The sequence below is a fragment of the Augochlora pura genome, chromosome 6, assembly GCF_028453695.1.
Source record: "Augochlora pura isolate Apur16 chromosome 6, APUR_v2.2.1, whole genome shotgun sequence".
Classification (NCBI taxonomy): domain Eukaryota; kingdom Metazoa; phylum Arthropoda; class Insecta; order Hymenoptera; family Halictidae; genus Augochlora; species Augochlora pura.
In genome coordinates this window covers 16,045,640-16,060,390 of record NC_135777.1, presented here as the reverse complement: position 1 = coordinate 16,060,390, position 14,751 = coordinate 16,045,640, and the positions used below count along the sequence as shown (strand labels likewise).

Genomic DNA, 14,751 nt, shown 5'->3' with positions numbered 1-14,751 from the left:
GTAGCCATGTGCCCTCCTGTCACGAACGACTTGTCCCCCTTTTTGTCTTGTCTATTTATTGCGTTCCATTGATCTTGTCGAGAGATCAAACGCAACAAACGTTCCTTGATTGACGATTGTTCGATCTCATTAGGAGATCTGTCCTTCAGTATACTTAGCCCCCCCGGTGACTATCATTCCACTTAGAAACGTTTGAGTTTTCTACTGTAAGTTGGTAGTTGTTACTCACACGTTATGTGAATTTTTGATCATGTTTAGATGACTGAAACACACCTTGATTTTGTTCTTAGATGTTCCTACAATAGTGTTCTAGTTAACGTCCTTTAATTTGAATGCGTTGTCATCGACACTGTGTACATAATTGTTTTCCATCCAAGGTTTCGTAGCGATAACTCCTCGGATCACGAATGCGTTCCGATCTGGTTCTTCATGGTTCGAACGAATGCTCCCACAATGTTCTATCAATCAACCCTTATACCGTTTCAAACCATCGTTCTCTAGCATCCGATAGTTATTTTCAACCCTCATTTTCCGAGTCTCGACACACCCTTTTTATGCTGCATGAGTATTCGTCGGAAAGACTCTGGTCGATCTTTTTGCGTAGCACACTATTTTTCACGAACCTCCCCTATTTTCCGTACACGTAATCGATCGTGTAATACAGCATGACTTTGAACGCAACACGTCCATTAGTAGCGACACCCGCACCGGAAGAAACATCTGGTAAGCAATCAATCGTCGAATTCTCGTTGGAAATCGCGTTTCGCCGTTGCCCGTTCCTTATTCTCGGATATCGTGAACAAAACAGTGGACCTCACGCTGACAAGTAGAGCGTAGTGTCGGTTTTGAAGTTGTTGGTGGTAGATTTGTATAACATTATCACGTTGTTCCGTATATCTACAACTGTCCATTGATGAACAGGACCGTCCAGTAGTTACTTGAAAGTAGACTAATATACTTATATTAATTAGAAGTTACTAATATATCAGCGATGCGAAAGAAGTTTACACAAACTTTCGTACTCGCGTTCGATTACCTGCAGTAGCACGTGAACGAACTGATAACTTTATTAAACTACCGTGGGGTAATAACGGAGTCGATTATTGCGAGGTAACCGATTGCTGTGACTACAGTTTATGTTCTGGTGTATTGAATTTTCTTCATTATCGAATAAAACGTATTGGATTTTTGCAATTCTCTCGTTTCTTTTGGGGAAAATTAAATACATCTTATTCGATAAATAAGAAATTAATTACACTCCATATATTCCTTTAGAAGGGAACAACAATTGATTACCGCACGGTAATCGGCACTACTGTCCTATTCACAGAATTTCAAATACACGTTCGACGCAGGTACTCGAACAATATGCAACACCGTACGTCGGTTGTGACGCAAACGGCATCGTAGAAGTTGCTGTTAGGTTTGCACACGTCCCACGCAAACGTAAACGTGTGGTCTCTGATGGACCCAAGGTTTTCCGAGTGATGTGTTTTGTAGAAGTTTGACGGCACAGAACGTCGGGTCACTTGACGATCGGAACGTTCGGCTTAAAGAACGCGATCGCGACGCGTCGATTAGCGTTTGACGGCTACGAGACGCGTTCACCGTTGCGCGTATCGCGTTCTTTGAAACTGTCGACCGACATGCCCGAACGTTCCCGAGTATCCGAAACGATCGACGGACGCTGGTGACGCGGAGGAGACGGGTTTGTTAAGTAATTCTGTAGAATTTGAACGGAGTGGAAAGGTCGCAAAGAGCACGAACAGGCTGGACCTGTAGATAATCGAGAAAGGGATGCAAGAGTTGAAATACTATTGTTGCTCGAACAGTTCAACAGCTTCGAGCAGCTCTGCATCAACTTCACGAATGAGAAGCTTCAACAGTTCTTCAACCATCATATGTTCGTCCTTGAGCAAGAAGAGTATACGAAGGAGGGCATTGAATGGGCATTCATTGACTTTGGCATGGACCTCCTCGCGTGTATAGAATTGATCGAGAAGGTACAAAAAGACGAATGAATCGATCCCGGCGAACAGATCCATTGACGGATCCAGCCGTATGGACAAACGCAGGCGGGAATGCAGCATTCCGGATCGGTGAAAGGACCACCAGAGATCCGTAACAATCGCAAAAACTTAACGCTTACTACAAACAATACGCAGTAATGATCGTCCACTGTTTTTAATGGATTGGCCAAGTAACCAATCGTAACTTGACCTATTTACCACGTGAATCTTGTCTCGTATTGTTATTGTCCTTTGCTCAGCCGTGTGGTTTCGCGTTCCAGTGACAAGCAAGCTGTCTCGCTTAGGCAACAAGTCTACATATACACATGTTCACACTTTACACATCCAGTTCCCTGAATCATGGATATCGCAACGCGACATTCGTCTACCTTTTATCTTCTCGAAATTGTTCATCGCTTCCTCGTCCATACACAGATAGGTTTTTTTATGGAAATACCTTTCCTGCGCGACCGTCATCTTTATCAAAATTTTTCACTCATGAAGTTGGTTTATTCTCGTCAAGAACGATTCATCTTCTGGCTGTTCGTAGATTATATTTTCATTAAAACGTACATCTTGCTAGAACAATTCGATTTTTACAAACGTTTATACGTTCATTTTCACTGACAAATCACGTGCAATTTTTCAATCGGGATCATTATTACTAATATAAAATCAAATTTCATCACTCATTTGTTCTCGTTGAATTACATTAGCCATGGTTTTCCCCACACGATTTTTATGCAGTCCATTAAATTCCAGAATACATCAAAGATTTATCAAATGATCCTATTTGTTTGTATATATACGTACGTGATACAGTACCACAGTAGAAAGTTTGCAGCCCACCTGCACGTGTGATTAATAAGTCGAGGTTTTTTCGAATATTGAACGCTTTCCACATTGCACTGAAAAAAGAAAAATATTTTTGTATAGTTACAGGTTTAATAAGATATAAAGTTTGGCTCGTAGTATAAATATATATGTTTATATATCTAGAATATTTAGAATATTTAGAGTTCAGACTAGATCTCAACGAGTTATCGTGAAATCCTCGACTAATTATACGGCCCGGGTCGCATCGGTCGCATCTCCGAGAACCGTGACGGGACGAGATAAAAAGCCAGGTCGACGAAATCGATCGCGACAAGATCATTGCTCTACTGATGATTCTTTTCTTCCCTTTGTTTCTGTTCTCTCTCACACACTCTCCTCTTGTGCCTCTCTTGGTCCCCAACTCTTTCTTGACGCTGTGCCACCCCACGCTCGCTCGTTGTGCCGCGAACGCAACAGTTCAACGGCTTTGAACAGCTCTGCATCAACTTTACCAACGAGAAACTCCAACAATTCTTCAACCATCACATGTTTGTACTCGAACAAGAAGAGTACAAAAAAGAAGGCATCGATTGGGAGTTCATTGACTTTGGCATGGACCTCCTCGCGTGTATAGAATTGATCGAGAAGGTACAAAAAGACGAATGAATCGATCCTGGCGACAGATCCAACGACGGATCCAGCCGTACGGACGAAAGCAGACGGGAATGTAGCATTCCGGATCGGTGAAAGGACCGCCAAAGATCCGTTGCAATCGCAAACACGTAACGCTTACTTTACAAACAGAACACAGTAACGAGAGTCCACCGTATTCACGGGCTGGACGTGTAACCAAATCGTTACCTGACCTTTGACTTCGTGTATCTTGTTTCGTATTGTAATCGTCCTTTGCTCGGCCGTGTGGTTTCGCGTTCCAGCGACAAGCAAGCTGCTCGCTTGGTTAACGCATCTTTGTTGTTCCGATCCAGGTCCTGTATCACGTCAATCGCATTACAATACTCGTCCCATCTTCTTCCCTCGAAATTGTTACATCAAGATTTCCACGTACCTGATACATGTACCGAATACTTTTCCTTAATCACACTGCTAGAATCTTCCTCGGCCATCATCCTTGTCCGATTTTTATTTTTCATCAAATTGACCTTGTTTCGTATTTTTGAACACGTCTCAAGTTCCAGAGGGTCGTTTACATTCTGGTTGTTGGTGAATTAAATTTTTGATTAGGTCGTACATCGACGTACATGATGACACGATTTTTACAAAACTTTTTCGCCCAGCTCATTTTTACCACGAACAATTTTTCGTTAAGGATCGGCGTTCGCTGTCACAAGATTCGACACTTTTAATTAATTTTCCTCGGTGAATTACATCGGTTACCACATGTGTAGATGCATGATCCAATACCACGGTAAAAAAAGATTGTATTCCGTTCGTGTAGTTAATAAGTCGAGGTTTTTGGGATATTGGACGCTTGTTATGTTGCGAAAATATTTTTTACCAGACGGAAAACTAATTTTTAGTTGAAATATTGATATATCGATATTGAACGACATTGTTTTAAATATGTTTTTTTTTTAAATATACTCGTGAAATTCTCAGTACAGTCGTACGTTTGATACTAAATGCAGCTCTTGGACAGTTCTAGTAAACACTGTTGCTTCTAGAATTTTAACCGAATATGTTGAGCACTTATTCTCAAGTTATCATTTCAAGCGTCGTCGTAGTTGCCGAAAATCCTCGGCTAATTGCACACGCGCCGAGTCACATCAAAGCACATTCACGACAACCACAAAGGAACGAGACAACATCCAGGTCCAACGTGATCGGTCGCGATAGAGCACCGCTCTACTAATTGTTCTTTTCTTCCCTTTGTTTTTGTTCTGTCACACACCCCCCTTGTGCCTCTCTTGGCTCCACCTCATTCTTCATGCTGTGCCACCCCGCGCTCGCTCGTTGTGCCGCGAACGCAACAGTACAACGGCTTTGAACAGCTCTGCATCAACTTTACCAACGAGAAACTGCAACAATTCTTCAACCATCACATGTTCGTACTCGAACAAGAGGAGTACAAAAAGGAGGGCATCGATTGGGAGTTCATTGACTTTGGCATGGATCTGCTCGCGTGTATAGAACTGATCGAGAAGGTACAACCAGCTAAGTTATCTCAGAGAACGAAATAAAAGCGAGCGACGAGACGCGCTCGAGGAGCACGAGCAACGGCCTGGTCTGTCTCCACGGATGCCCCGATGTTTGTCGAGAGCGCTGACCAAAAATGGAATTTGAACGCTCCTGAAATGGTCAAGCGATGGTCGTGCAGTGGTAGATTATATCGGCACGGTTTTTGTGTACGCTTACCTCTACGACAGGACCACGCTTATCCCATTTTGATCACTCTAGATTCAAGCTATTTGTTGGCCCCTGTTTGTTGCTGTCCCGAACGGAAAAGACACCCGAGACCCTCAGTGTTCTTCGTCTTTCATCACCTTGCTTTACCTTGTTTTTATCGTCTCTCTCTCTCTCGCTCTATTTTTTCTCTCTTTGTCCATCCACACAACGGCACCGATGTCGTGTCTGTTACTCAGTCTGAACCGAATCATTGTCATCGTCCGTAACGTTGAACAACGTTCGTTAAGCACGGTTCGACCACTTGATGATTGTGGCTCAAAACAAAAATTTGTCGAACAAAAAGTGACTAGGCAGTTTGAAAAACGAAACGTTCGAATCCACGGAAAACGAAGCTGAAGCGTTGAAACTGGATTCGTTGGTTTAAATATTTGGCATTGGTACAGTCTTACGAGAACCGAGCTTAAACATTCTAATATTGAATACCATGTAACCCTCGACGACCCGAGAAAGTGTTTGTTACATTTTGTATCTAGGTGGGACCGTAAAATGGTATATCGATATCGGTCCCTCAGGGTCATCCCTTAAGCAGAGGTTTATTGAAACTAATCTAGTACGACGATCAGTAAACTTCTTGCGTTCTCGCATCTTCAGGTGCTTTGAAAACGAGCTCTCGTTAATTATACTTTCAATCCATCGACCGTATCGATGATTATAAAATAATATAAAAATAATTTCAGTTCGAAGCAACAGCGTCGCAATGAAAATCACGCGAATTTCAAAGCACCGAGAATCGAGAGAATTATCCTTGAGGACATATAACGCAAGACATCTATGTCCTGTGATCACGTAAGCCCCGTATACCATTGTCCTAAAAAATAAGACAAAGAAAAACAATTGATCAGGACAATTGTACTAAACCGTAATACCCGTTCATGTCTAATACAAGCAGCATTAATGACGGCTGTCTTTCTCCTCTGTTTTCTGTTCCGTTGCTTTTACCCTCCTTGGTCACGAGCAGTTCAACAGTTTTGAACAACTCTGCATCAACTTCACCAATGAAAAGCTTCAGCAATTCTTCAACCATCACATGTTCATTCTCGAACAAGAGGAATACAAACGCGAAGGAATCGAGTGGACGTTCATTGACTTTGGCATGGATCTGCAGCAGACTATCGATTTGATCGAGAAGGTACTGTCAAGCCGTCGCATGAACGACCAGGAATCATGGTCAACGGCTTCTGATCTTGGGTATAGAATCGCTGCAAATGGGAGAGAACTGTCGCGGACAATGTTACGGACGTCGTTTCGATACCACAGCAAACAAACTATCGCTTGTCAACCTTTTTCTTACCGTTTCGCTCTAACCAGGCTCATACCGGGTTCATATTCGGATTAATACTTACGTTTCATCGTCTTAATTAACATTCCATAGAGATCGATTTTTCATTAGTTATTCACTCGTCTCATCTAGTCCTTCTGGCGCAACGCTCCATTAATATTCATTTTCCTTGAATCGTATCCATCTTCTCTTAATTGTTAAATGATTCTCACAAAATTAAAGGAACTTCATGAGGAATTTCCTGAAACTAAAAAGTTATAATTTATCATTATTTATCTTTTAACTCTTTTGCATTATAAATATCCTAGTTTATTTAAATATGTTTAAATATGTTAACATAAAAAATAATTTTGAGAAGTAGTGGAACATTAGTGTCACTTAACGTGCTAACATTTGTACTCCTTCATTTCAGCTAATCTCATTTTAGAGTCAACTTTCAGTTCACGTTTCATCGCCTTGTTTCCAAAATGTTGATAAAATGTGAACAAGAACATTTGGTTAAAGGTAGACCTTTAATTGCATTTGAATTTACGGAATTGGTCGAATATCGCGCTGGGATCATTTATTACATTTCTCGTCGATTTTAAGCCAGATGTTCTTTTTCATGACGACGCCAGTTCGTCGATAGTATGAATGGATATGAACCCAGCGTAATCATACCTAGAAGCTTCTCTTTTTTTTTAAATGCAATTTCCCTATCTGTTCCTACCTATTTGTACTCGTATACGCGCATGCCGAGCATAATACAACAATTACAAAGGGTTTGTATAAGATCCATGAAGAAGCAAAGGTAAAAATGTGCCGAAGGATTTGGAGGAATGAATTCAGAACCACCATTGGTAATGTCATTGTTTGCAAGCTTGCCATGTGTCGCACCTGCATGCGTATATGTATTATTTGTATACTAGTGTGTCCTATGTTTGTATAGAGTAGTGAAACTATCGGCGGCAAGGAATTTTTATGAATCGATTCTTTTCAATTTGTCGCGTTACGCGATAAATTCAAATTCGAAAATTGCTAATTATTCAGCATAAAAATATTGAAAACTGTGGATGTGTAAGCTCGAGAATGGTCTTCTAAAAAATTCCTTCTGACCTGGTATATCCAAAGCTTTGTCTCAACTTCAGAAATTTGCTTCTGAAGGTCTCTCCCGTAATGACCTTTGATTGGTCACACGGGATATACAAATATGTGTATTGTTGAGCTCATGGTAAAATGAAAAATTGAGAGTAGCGTTTACATGATTGTAAAACTAATTTCTTACCGTTCTAAAATAGAAAACTATATTTTGTTGCATGGTAAATTTGCATTTCGGGAACGTACTTTTCCAACTGTTAAAACAGTAATAGAGAACTAGTGCAAAAATGAAAATGAAAAAACGGGAGTAGATATTAACGTCAAAGTATAATTCAGCGATAAATAGTAAAAATATCGTTCGTAGCTGTGATCGCGCAAAATTTGGTACTTAAAAGGCGTGACGCTATTCTCAAAAGTGAAACTTGTGCGCGCTGACGCGGGAGTTAACGATATCTTTTAATTTCCAAACTAGCCCATGGGTATCCTGTCCATTCTTGAAGAAGAGTCTATGTTCCCGAAAGCCACTGACAAGACTTTCGAGGAGAAGCTGAACAACAACCATCTTGGCAAGAGTCCTAACTTCTTGAAACCGAAACCACCGAAACCAGGCCAGCAGGCAGCTCACTTCGCTATTGGCCATTATGCCGGAAACGTGAGTTACAAATTTTACACTACTATTACACGACTATTACTATATTCATCACTTTGACACTGATAATCTGCGGATTTCTACACAAAATAGAAATTGTCCATGATCGTCACGAGTCAAAAGTAATTCAACAGTTAAATTCCTTAAAAATCATACGATTTTCATTATAATATAGAATAAATAAAATCGTAAAATTTGTTATAAAAACATTTTCGTAATACCAAATGTAGCAAGAGAAAAATATCAGAGACCAGACATTCCTTTTGGTTCGAAAGTTTTAAATATTGTGACTGTATTGCATTTGACGCATTCATTTTTGTTATAGTTATCCGCAGTTATGGCGCATCGACTTAGCGCAGAGTGTCCAGGAACTCTAATTGCATCTTGAGAGGCATGATTCTCTAGGTGATTTGAAATGGTGTTCTTCCTAATGAAAATATTCGTTGGACCTCTGTCAGCGAATTATTAGCGAAACCGTATTTCAAATCACCTCAGAAGAAAATCAGCTCTTTCCAAGTGTAACATAGATTCTGAGACGCCCTGTATTTTATCCAGCACTTTATAAATCTCTGTAAACTCTGTCCTTTTGAAAACGTTCGAATCGATGATTCACGTTCATTCATATCTGCAATTTGTTGGGATGACATTAAACGAGAGTTATGATGACAGGTACCATACAACATCACGGGCTGGCTGGAAAAGAACAAGGACCCGTTGAACGACACCGTGGTCGACCAGTTCAAGAAATCTAGCAACAAACTGTTGATCGAGATCTTCGCTGACCATCCCGGACAGTCCGGCGGCGGTGATGCCGGTGGCGGCAAGGGTGGACGTGGTAAAAAGGGTGGCGGTTTCTCGACGGTATCGTCGTCCTACAGGGAACAGTTGAACAACTTGATGACCACTCTGAGAGCCACCCAACCCCACTTCGTCCGTTGCATCATCCCCAACGAATTGAAACAGCCGGGTGTCATTGACTCTCACCTTGTGATGCACCAGCTGACTTGTAACGGTGTACTTGAAGGCATCCGTATTTGTCGTAAAGGATTCCCCAACAGAATGAATTACCCTGACTTCAAGCTACGGTAAGGATTCGAGATTTCTTTAATCGGTAATATCAGAGTTGCCTAAAGTTCTCGATGACTTTGGGAAATTTTTGCAAGTCGTCGCAGACAATTCTAGCTTAGAGGAGGGCGTTGTAAATATTTCGCCCAACCGGGCATTCACAATCTATGCTTGTGTAGCTCTGTAATTCCATAATTCTGTTCATACTTTAAACTTCACCAGGTCTCACGGTTTAGCCTTTACGAGAATCTGGGAAATGATTGTAATAGGTCGTAGCGCGGTCACAGGTAATTCGCTTTTTAATTACGCCTCGCAGTAGTTACCGTCGAAGGAACTTGAACACGTCGTGTAAATTTATTTTACATTTGTTCCATTTTCATTCGCGAACTTCTGGCTATGGTTTTAGAAGCTATCGCGAATAAGCATTGTCCGGAGGGACGTAGCACGAAGCTTAGGGACACACGAATGAGAACGAGTAATGATCTCTGTCTTGTGATCGTACAGTTACATGATCTTAGCGCCGGCCGCGATGCAGGCCGAGTCGGAACCGAAAAAGTCCGCGGCAAGATGTTTCGAGGAAATCGGACTTGACCCGGACAGCTACAGGATTGGTCATACCAAGGCTAGTTCAATATCCTAAAGAAAGACTTTGAGAGTTTACTCCGTACTGTGCCCCCTTTGTTGCCCCCTTAGAATATTCTCTCTCCGTTTGATCGAAATGTCTCGATACACCCCCACCCCCCACCCCTGCAACTAAAGATACTGTTTTGAAATCTCTCGGGAATTTCGATTACTTTGCAGCCGATAATTATACAGTCTCTCTCTCATGAGTTGAATTCTCGGGCGCATTTTAATCGAACGTTCAGGAGATGTTTTCAAGAATACCCGACTCCCTGTATGGTAAATGTACAGAGACGTGAACGTTTCACGGACTTGCCCCAAGACCTGAACTCTAGCGGCCCCACCGATTGCCCCGAAATGCACGAATACTGTGAAATTCGTAGATTGATTGGACCACGTAGACAGATTATATTAGACGAATCCATTAATCGACATCAAAGCCCTCCCCCCGGTCGTACATGCACGTATTGCGCCCTGCGTGACCCTTAGGATCTACTTGAGAAAGGTTCATCAGGATGACCGGCATTGTGCCCGCTCTAAGGAAGCTAGTGTCGACGCAGGATGGAAGCGATCAAGCGAGAACTAGCAGATATTAAACACCCACCCCATCGTAAAACGTTTGATCACCCGATAGAATCCAAATCACCTGTTTTTGCCTTGTGACCCTCCACCTTTAGGTACAAGATCTTGGCGCCAGCGGCTGTCGATGCGGTGGCGTCCGACCCGAAGAAGGCCGCCGCTGCGATTTTGGAGGCGTCCGGTCTAGACCCCGACCAATACCGTCTTGGACACACCAAGGCACGTTTCCTTAACGCGGTCACAACCTCCCAGATGCACACGTGCAATTTTTGCATTACCGTTTCTGTTTACAGCAAGCTTCCAGGCCACTCGGTTGACTGTCAAACTGTAACACGTGAAAGATGAATGTTAAAGCAATAACTCCTTGCATTAGGGCAACTTGTCAGGCTTATTACAATACATGAAACGTATAGGGTATCCAAACACTTACAGCTTCGAGTAAAACAGTGTTACAATTTTGATAGTCAACGATGTCCTCTGTTTCGCAGCGCCGTGCAGACGTGTCTAACCACACATGAACCAATGCTCCTTGGACGGAGTTATACGTTTATGATTGTCCAGTTTCGTTTGAAACGCTGTCTAAGCTTCCAAAACAGATCTCCTTGTTTCGATAGCTCGCGTTGCTCCTCAAATCTTCAAAAATGATTAACGCAATCTGAGGAGCAGTCGCGTCACTCGTTTCTGTTTTCGAAGCTCCGACTGTCGTCATCTAGATGGAACAAACTCCAAAGGGATCTCAGACAGTCCCGCCGTTCCATAAATAATTAAATAACAGTTGTATAGTATACAAATGTCTAACAGAGCGTGATAATCTTGTCTGTTGTGCCTCCTCGCCATAAAACGAACCACCGCAGATACAAAATTCTGTGTGCAAATGCCATCAAAGAGCCTTGCGAACCACAAAAGGCAACCCAACTGATCCTGGATGCAATCAATTTGGAACAAGACCAATATCGTATGGGTCTCACCAAGGTATCAGACACCTTTGGCTTACCTCGCGAGAATTACATACAAAATAACGCTCATTTAACGAGTTCAATTAACTGTCTCATCTGTCAAGAGGAAATACAACGTTTCCGAGCATCGTTCTTTCATCGTAATATTTAACCCCATTTTCTTTACAAGGGATTCTTGCACGTACGCAATTTGGTCGAACGTTTTTCTTTTTAACAAATTATATAAATAATTGTAACGTTTGACCAGAATTTCTTACAGAGTGTATAACGTGAATTTATTATTTCAAGAATCGATGGAAGATACACCTTGTAATTTAAATGGATTCTATTTTGTGCAAAGTGTCGTAGTAAAGATATCGATTCGACGTCTCAAAATTCATTTTTAACGTTTAATAAATTATCGAATGGAGTCTTTTTTTTCTGCGTCACTTTGTGCAAAAGTCCATACAACTCTCACCGTACTCTACTGTCTAATCTTCTATGATTTCATCTGTCGCTCACTTAACTACAAGAATCAATTTCAATATCCAACCACGTCAACAAATTAATAGATGTGCGTACAGGTATATTCTGCTTTTCCGTTGTGCTAGCTCAATGAACTGCGCCTCCCCGTTCGAACACGAAACAAAAAAGAACGGCTCGGGGTGCAGATTGTAATCCTTTCATGCCTTGCACGAGCCCATCTTAGATGTAGAAAAATAAAACGTATTCCTACTTTGATTATTTGCACTCGATTTAACGTTTCCTCGGCAATTTTGTATCGATGCTAGGAATTCTTCAATACGCAGCTCCAGATCCTAAAATGTTAAACGGTAATTTTTCCTTTTAGTTGTAAACGTCAGTTGTTTAACGTTGATCAATTGTAGATTCCTTCTTGTCGCGTGAAAAATAATCAAAGTACCGAAGGGTGACGATCGAGAGATGATTACTAATCGAGGTGTTTTCTTGCGCTTCGTTACTTGAAAAAATACAGGTATTCTTCCGTGCCGGAGTCCTGGGTCAGATGGAGGAGTTGCGTGACGAACGTCTCAGCAAGATCGTGTCCTGGATGCAGGCCTACATCAGAGGTTACTTGTCCCGAAAGGACTACAAGAAACTCCAAGAACAGCGTCTGGCTTTGGTCATTGTACAGAGGAACTTGAGGAAATACTTGCAACTCCGCACTTGGCCATGGTGGAAACTCTGGCAGAAGGTCAAGCCTCTCCTCAACGTCACTCGTATTGAGGACGAGCTTGCTGTAAGTGTCCCTCAGAAAATACTTTACATAGTCCAAGCCGATGCGCTGGACAGGTATCTGAAAATTACTTTTCAAATTACACTTCTGAAAGTGTGTATGTTATATGGGAAAATTAGCTTTTACTGTCGCGGTATTCGATTGGTATTCATTCACATCTGTGATCTACCTAGTCGTTCGTTTTAGAATTAATAATTTCACTTCTCTTGACCTGAAATAGTTTAATTTATTACTGATAGAATATTTGTGATACTAGTTTGAAGACTGAAGGGAAAATATTTCTAAATATTAGCTTAATGGAACTAAATTATATCTGATAGATATGTATCAGATTTTTAAAGTAGAAATGGCACTTTTACTTTTACATACTTTTACTCAATATGTAAATTTTGTTATCATTTCAACTTTCTTTGGAAAGTACATTGTTCAAGTATAAATAACATTTTGATATTAAATTTAATACTTCTTCCTGTATTTGACCTGTTGAATTTTGTAAAGTCAATTTTTATCGCATACACACTTTTTGAGCATCGCTGGCAATTATTATTAAAATTCTAATAAATGAACAAAATTGAACATGATAATGTTAATTCGTTAACAATCGTTAAAATTGTATCATTATACAATTTATTTGTGATAATCTGCACTTTTTTATACTCTTTTATGTCAAGATTATATTTTCAATCAATGAATATATTTTTCAATACTTTACACTCATTGCTTTAACTATGATTAATTAATTTTAGTGACTCTAAAACAAAAAAAAAATTTACAAATTGCATAAAAGGAACTTCATCATCTCAAAGCGTATTATCTGATAAACATTGTCGCGAATCAATTTTGTTCATAAAACATTTTAAGTTTACAATTTTATGGAAAGTGGTGACGGTACGGTATTCGATTATTTGATGATTTCGACAAGCTTTGAAAATAGTTAATCGTCAATGAAACATCGAATACGTGAGAGTACTATGCCTCGACGAACGTGAACGATAGAATATCGATCCTTTATACTGTAATTTTTGATTTACCGTGATATTTCTCGGAAGAATCGAACGTATCCAGTTCTCGAAGGTAAACAACCGTTCTCTGTTAAAGATCTAAGATTTTAGAACCGCCTGGCAATGCCAGTAACGCCAGTTGGTAAAGTGCGCTACGCGGAAAACTGATTTCTTGTAATTTATGGCAGCCGAAACGGAAATCCTGTGCTCCGCTCTAGAATTTGTTTCTTTGTTCACACAGGCTCGATCATTCGCGATCGCTAAACGCGTCGGTCTCGAACTGTGTGTATATTATTCTAACTCCGCCATTTACTTTTTTTACCTTCCTTCGCGCTGCAAAATACCGGCACCCGAGAGTTCTATCACTCCGCAAACCGAAGTGGAGATTCCTACGACGGAATTCCGAGTTCGCTGGTCCGTCTGCAAAAACAGTTAAAAAACTTAAATTCGAAACCGTGAACCATTTAATAAATCGTTTCTTCCATTTCGGTTTTTCGTTTATTCGTCTGAATTTTATCGGCATTTTAATACTTTTCAAGAAAACGAACACTTTGAAATTATACTGGAATCGCGTGAGAGATGACCAATTGCTTTGATAATTTTCCAATTGTAAAAATTCAGCAAAATCATTTATCAATAAAACAGCTGTACGGGCCGCGATTATCGAAATATTTTCGTTTTCAATAACCGCGTTCAATTCTAGGAAGAGATATGAGCATAATTTCGCGGTCAGACGATTTTCATCGATGCTACAGCCCGTAACACGTGTTACAGAGTTTTACGATTATTTCTATGGCTCGTTTAAACGATGGTCTACCGCGGATTCCGATTGTACAACAGTCAAAGCCACGCGTCGCGTTCTAGCATTTTCCCCAGCATCTTAAAAATAAATTCGATGCTGCCGACGCCTTTTTCCCCGCGATTCGAATGCTCGCTTCTCACTCATCTAGTCTCTTTTTTTTTTCTTTTTAATCTTTTTAACCGGCCGTCTATAAATAAACGGAAATACGCTTTTCTGTCGCGCAACGATCATAAAGATGT

The 14,751-nt window shown here is 40.8% G+C and overlaps 1 protein-coding gene across 15 annotated transcripts in view; it reads left to right on the top strand.

Moving 5' to 3' along the window:
- The window catches only part of Mhc (myosin heavy chain), a 43,950-nt gene that overhangs the window by 13,107 nt on the left and 16,092 nt on the right, over positions 1-14,751 (top strand). For 3 of the 15 annotated variants that reach the window (XM_078183859.1, XM_078183853.1, XM_078183868.1), the window contains exons 10-14: positions 3,303-3,473; positions 8,078-8,257; positions 8,924-9,339; positions 10,618-10,738; positions 12,449-12,712. In XM_078183859.1, the coding sequence (XP_078039985.1) occupies positions 3,303-3,473; positions 8,078-8,257; positions 8,924-9,339; positions 10,618-10,738; positions 12,449-12,712 (1,152 nt within the window). Of the gene's footprint in view, positions 1-1,832; positions 2,004-3,302; positions 3,474-4,816; positions 4,988-6,207; positions 6,379-8,077; positions 8,258-8,923; positions 9,340-10,617; positions 10,739-11,373; positions 11,492-12,448; positions 12,713-14,751 lie in introns of all 15 variants that reach the window. The other 12 variants (XM_078183867.1, XM_078183865.1, XM_078183861.1 and 9 more) reach the window with 8 other exon arrangements.